The 5741-nt window shown below is 40.4% G+C and overlaps 1 protein-coding gene across 1 annotated transcript in view; it reads left to right on the forward strand.

The window, feature by feature from the left end:
* Window positions 1-1010: 1010 nt before the first annotated feature.
* Window positions 1011-5741, forward strand: part of E2F8 (E2F transcription factor 8) — a 9304-nt gene continuing 4573 nt past the window's right edge. The window contains 6 exon segments of the mRNA XM_009076290.1: window positions 1011-1280; window positions 1581-1737; window positions 2756-3061; window positions 3713-3874; window positions 5162-5299; window positions 5622-5741. The exon segment at window positions 5622-5741 is cut by the window's right edge and continues 75 nt beyond it. Coding sequence (XP_009074538.1) covers window positions 1179-1280; window positions 1581-1737; window positions 2756-3061; window positions 3713-3874; window positions 5162-5299; window positions 5622-5741 — 985 coding nt within the window. The 5' untranslated portion in view covers window positions 1011-1178.

The following is a 5741-nucleotide window of genomic DNA, read 5'->3' on the forward strand; positions in this document are numbered from 1 at the left end:
GCGGAGCTCCGGGCAGGGCTCTGCTCCCCAAACGCCTCTCCCGGCGCTCCCAGCCCGCGCGCGCCGCTCCAGGCGCCAAAAGTTAGGAGCTGTAGCCGGGAAAGTACGAGGAAACGCATCTGTCCCGGGATTGTGTCCTTTTCCCTTCACCTTCCCTCTTTTCCGCCTTTATTCTCTCCTCTCTTGGTTGAACTCGTCAAGCAGAGCGAGCGTATTCCGCCCCTTCCTCGTTCCTTAAGAGTTTGTGAAAGTTGATTCAAAAAGTTAAGAGCTTGTTAAACAACACTTGTCCGACTGGTGGGCTGGTTGCTGGAGTTGAGATGGCTATAATAAAGGGTATAATCAGCTCCTTGGCTGATCACAGAATTTTAGGGGTTGGAATGGACCTTACAGATCATTTAGTCCCAATCCCTCCTGCCATGGGCAGGGACACCTCCCACCAGAGCAGGTTGCTCAAGGCTTTGAACACTGCCAGGGTTGGGTCTTCTACCACCTCCCTGGGCAACCTGTGCCAGTGCCTCACAGTAAAATAGCTTTTTCTTCATATCTAACTTAAATTTCCTCTCTTTCAGTTTGTACCCATTGCTCCTTGCCCTGTCACTGCAGCTCCTTACAAAAAGTCCCTCTCCAGCTTCCCAATAGCCCCTTCAGCTCCTGGAAGGTTCTTGATGTCTTTATCCATCCCAATGAGAATTTATATCAAACATCACACCTGCTCCTGGGTCATGATGACATTTCAGCCATTCTTCATAGCTCTCTGCTCTGCACTACCATTTGTGCTTTCCCTAGAGGGAGAGAAAAGGAAAGTTACGGAGGAATAAACACCACAGGGCCTGAGCTTCAAGCTACAGGCTCAGAATTGGTTTCAGGTTCAGAGTAGGATTGTAACCCTCAGAGCTACCCAAAAAATGCAATGGATCTGTGCCCCTTTGACTGTTATTGTTAAATGGATCATGGTATGCTTGGTTTCTAATATCACTGTTGTTCTTTTTCTTGCTGTGTAGGAAAATGAGCCTTCTGAGCCATGCAAAAACATACTGAAAACTCCTAGGAAACAGACACCTACCTCACAGTCAGTACTGACAGAGAAACAGGCTGACTGTCGGCCTCTAACCACACCTCCCAGATGTAAGGAATCCCCTCCAGCAGAGCCATGGACACCTACTTCCAACCTGAAAATGCTGATTAGTGCAGCCAGTCCTGAGATCAGGAGCAGAGAAGAGCAAAGGCAACAGTCAAACAGCTCAATTGAGGACCTAGAGGAAAAACCCAGTTTGCAGGTACGTTGTAAAGCTGTTTTTATTTAGGTTAGCTGAAGGCTGTTTATTCAGTATAAAAAGTTATATGTTGACATAACACAACTTTTTGTTTAAGTTTTGACTTTAGAACATTTAGCAATATAAGTAAGGACATTGACTAGCTACATACAACAGGTAATATTCTGCTGGTTTTATTTCAGAGCTTCTGAGGGCAAAGGGAGAACACTGGGCCTTTGACAGTGTTCACAACAAAGCTGTTAAATATCTCTGTCGACGTATCTTTCAAAAATCTCAAATTCTCTTCTTCTTCTTCCTGTGTAGGAGCACTTATTGGGAGATGAATATGAAAAATCTCAACCAAGTCGTAAAGAGAAAAGTCTAGGACTGCTGTGCCATAAGTTCTTAGCTCGGTATCCTGATTACCCCAGTGCTGCACAGAAAAGTTACATTTGCCTTGATGAAGTCACTGAAGAGCTTTGTAAGTTGCTGTCCATGCTGCTAAACAGTTGATACAAACACACCTGCCATTCGTGGTAGTCTGGGTTTGCTCCGTAAAATTTTGAGTGCTTACTGTGTTCTCCCAAACTTACTTAAATCTAGTTTTAAGTTCCTCATTCTTAGGGAAATTCTTTTAGAAAGCTAAAGTTTGTTTCAGTGAACTGAACCGAGGAACTCTGAATTCTGTTTCATATTAAACCTCTAAATTATTGCTGGTATCACAAACAACCAGTTTCAGTTTTTTGGATGAAGGCTAAGATTAGTGGTTGTATTTTTGCAGCACGAACTAACATTTCTCAAACTGAACCCACAACTTCCTGTTCAATCATGACATCAAAGCAAGAAACTACTTTCTGCTCTTGATGATAATTTCTCATTTTTGGTCACTATTTTTATATTGCACCAATGATCTCCAGAGAGTTTTAGTTGCTGAATCTTTTTTTTTAAAATCAAAAAGCTATGGAGTTATAGTATTCTGCAGATTATATACTGGTAATAGTTATAACAATTTTACAGCAGTATGATTATATTCCTTTATACTTTGTACAAAAGAGCATCTCTCTTAGGAAATGCCTGGTCAAAACCAAGCATTAACAGGCAGAAGGACAGTGTGTTAATAGAATAACATGTGAAAAAAAGGTACAAACCAGTTTCCTACCATGAGTTTCCAAGGTTATTTAAGGAAACAATCTAAAATCAATGCCATGAATAATTAAAAATGCTTTTTTTTTTAAAGCTGGATTGAAACCCATCTAATGGCTCTTCTGGCAGCAGTCAGGTTTTTTCCTTAAGGAATGCTGCAAGCCAAGTGTAACTGTGCAACAGCAAGTCCTTCCATTTCCATAGCAAGACTTGTTTTCCTTGCTGGCAAGACCAGTGAGGGTTATTTTCAGGAACTCTTGTAACAAGGGACTGGTGAGAATGGTTTAGAGGAAGGACAGAAATCTGTGTGTCAGGCAAATGCAGTAGAGGTGTCCTGTTCATCTTGTCTTGTCCAGGTGTTGAACGCAGACGCATATATGACATCGTGAACGTGCTGGAGAGCCTGGACATGGTGAGCCGCCTTGCCAGGAACAGATACATCTGGCATGGGAGACATAGCCTCCCCCAGACCCTGCAGGCTTTGAAAAAGGCTGGAGAAGAGAACAAATACATACAGCAAATTCAGATGATCAAAAAAAGAGAGTATGATCATGAATTTGAACCTGACAGGATAAAAACCGAAGACACGGCAGCTTCTGTTGGCTCAAGTGAGCAATCAGAAACGTCTTTTGTCGAACTCCCAGGAGTGGAATTTCATGCTGGTAATAATTCTCTATAATGCCAAGAGTAATATGTGCTTGTAAGGATAAATAGCTATGAACTTAGAAAACATTTACTGGCCTTTTTTTTTTTTCTCCTGAGCTGGTAGTGCCCCAAGGCACCACAGCTGTTTGTGGTGACAAAAAGTGCCCTGCACTCTGAGTTGACTTATTCAATTCTTGCACGTGTGGTTTGTTTTCACAGTGCAAGAACAAGGGAGCATCAGGTGAAACTGTCAAATACACCAATGTACAATCTAATTGCCATTACCACTGAGTTGTTGCAGGAGCCAAAAGTTATCATTGAATATTACAGAAGCCAAAATTACTCTATTTTTTTAAAATTTAGGTTTGCTTGGTGGTAGAAATGTTAAGTAAGAATTAAGCATTTTTAAGAGTCCAAGTTGTCAGACAATAGGAAATGTATATGGGGGATACATCACACTCTCTTCTTTGTAGTTAGACTTGGTATCCACCCAATTATCTGGTTCTTGTCATGTAGAAACATGTTTCTGGAGTCCCCATCAGCCCTACCTAGTCTCTGTCTTGTTTACTCTTACAGTAATTGTTACTGACAAATTTCTGCAGTGTTTTAGGAATGTTTGTAGCTGATGTGTCACTTACTTCTTTAATCCTTCCTCCTGTCTGCTGCAGCGTCAGTAAATGGCAGGAAATACAAGTCTTTACGAGTGATGAGTCAGAAGTTTGTGATGCTGTTTCTTGTATCAACACCTCAAATAGTGACCCTTGATGTTGCTGCTAAAATCTTGATTGGAGAAGACCAGTTAGAAGACTTAGATAAAAGCAAGCTTAAAAGTAAGTAAAATATCAAGTGGAAGCTAAAGGAATTATTTCAGTACTAGTCCATATAGTGTGTAAAACACCATCATAGTTTTCCTGCTGTGAGCCTCCAAAAACTCACTGAACCTCATGTGCAGTTTATAGCAGGGTCCACCTTGTGTATAGTCGTTGCTATATAACATCCACAGAAGAGAAAATGTCCATTCAATCCTCTCTCCTGAAGTAAGGGCACAAGGCTCCTTATTGGTAACAATTTCTCTCCTCAACCAGCCTGTCAAAGTTTTCAGCATCATTTCACCAAAGATGCCCCAGAATGTTTTGGTCATGCAACTAATTGGGTGGAAATCTAAAGAAGTTCTGTAAAAGTCCTGCTAGTGACTCTTATGCCAGAGGAACTGAAACCCAAGAGCTCTAACTGCCAATTATTTCTTCATTCTTTTACCCTGCTCAAAGTTCACTGCACACTTCCTCCTCTTCCTCTCCATTCAAATGTAAAGGTACTTCTAGGTCTAGGTCTGTGCATGTATAATAATTAACAATGTGCTTGCTTTTGAGGGATAATTGTGGGTTTAATGGAAAATTAGACCTTTCCTGGGTTCTCAGACATTTGCTTTCTTTGTAGAATTGCATCTATGTAAAAACTGATTCTTGCTGGTTTCAGTTCCTGATTTCCTTTCCACTGCCTCATGGCAACACAGAGGGTAGGTGGCTAGTCAGGAGGGTCTTCTGCTTGTTTTCATACTTCTTCCTCCATCAAGCCTGGAAAGCATTTTCAGGGAATTCCTTCCATGTTCCTGTATTTCAGGTATCACACTTGGAATCTGACTTCTGCCTAAAACGTCTCCCTAATAGCTTAACCTAGACACAGTGATGAACATGCAGGATGATTATCCTGTTGGGTTTTAGTGTCTCTCTTCCCTCCAGTTCCCACATTCACCATTACATGTGTGTACCTGCCTTTTAATCTACTTACTCTTGCTACAGAATTTATATAGCTTTGATCATTGCACAGAAAGTAACTTGTTTTGAAAATACTTTTTTCTATATTTAGCATAATAAACTTTGCAGTATTTTCTTTTCAAGATTTGAATTTGTCATTCTGTTTTACATAAAAACTATTTATACTGACATTTCATAGGATAAATACCTATTCCACAAAATTGTTCTTACAAAAAAAGTCATAAAGCTTTTTTCTCCTTTTAGCTGCTAAAAGGGTGTTACAAGATTTCAAACCAGATACATCCTAACTTTTTCATTAGAATTGTTACGCTTCATGTTTATTTTTTATTGATTTTATTTCAGCCAAAATTAGAAGACTTTATGACATAGCAAATGTTCTCACCAGCCTTAACCTTATCAAGAAAGTTCACGTTACAGAGGAGAGAGGTAGAAAACCAGCATTCAAGTGGACAGGCCCTGAGGTCGTGCCAAATATTCAGGGTAGGTGTATGTGTCACTTCCTTTTTTTGTTCTGCTGTTGATTTTGGTCGTTTTTTTGTTTTCTCTACTCGAATTTTACATCCAAAAGACAGAATAACCAAGCAGGAAGTCTTTTACTAGTCACATGGCTGTCCTTAGTCCTTGACAGCACAGCACACCAGTATCTACTTCCATGGAGTAGATGTTCTCATGCTGAGACTCTTGAACTTCAGTGTTTGCTGCTGCTGGTACTTCAAGAATTACAAGCCAGGCTTAAATAACTGCCTTGAATTAATAAATCTGCATATGACATATTTTCTCTTTTTTTTTTTCTGCTTTCTAGATATAAAACTTGAAGCAACTTCTACAACCTGTTCTTCACCTATTTCAGAGTCTACCCCTTCCAAAGAGCACTGCTTAAAAAACCTTTTTCCTTCACAAGGGAAGCAAAGCTTCACTCGGC

The sequence above is a fragment of the Acanthisitta chloris genome, unplaced genomic scaffold (assembly GCF_000695815.1).
Source record: "Acanthisitta chloris isolate BGI_N310 unplaced genomic scaffold, ASM69581v1 scaffold23246, whole genome shotgun sequence".
Classification (NCBI taxonomy): Eukaryota; Metazoa; Chordata; class Aves; order Passeriformes; family Acanthisittidae; genus Acanthisitta; species Acanthisitta chloris.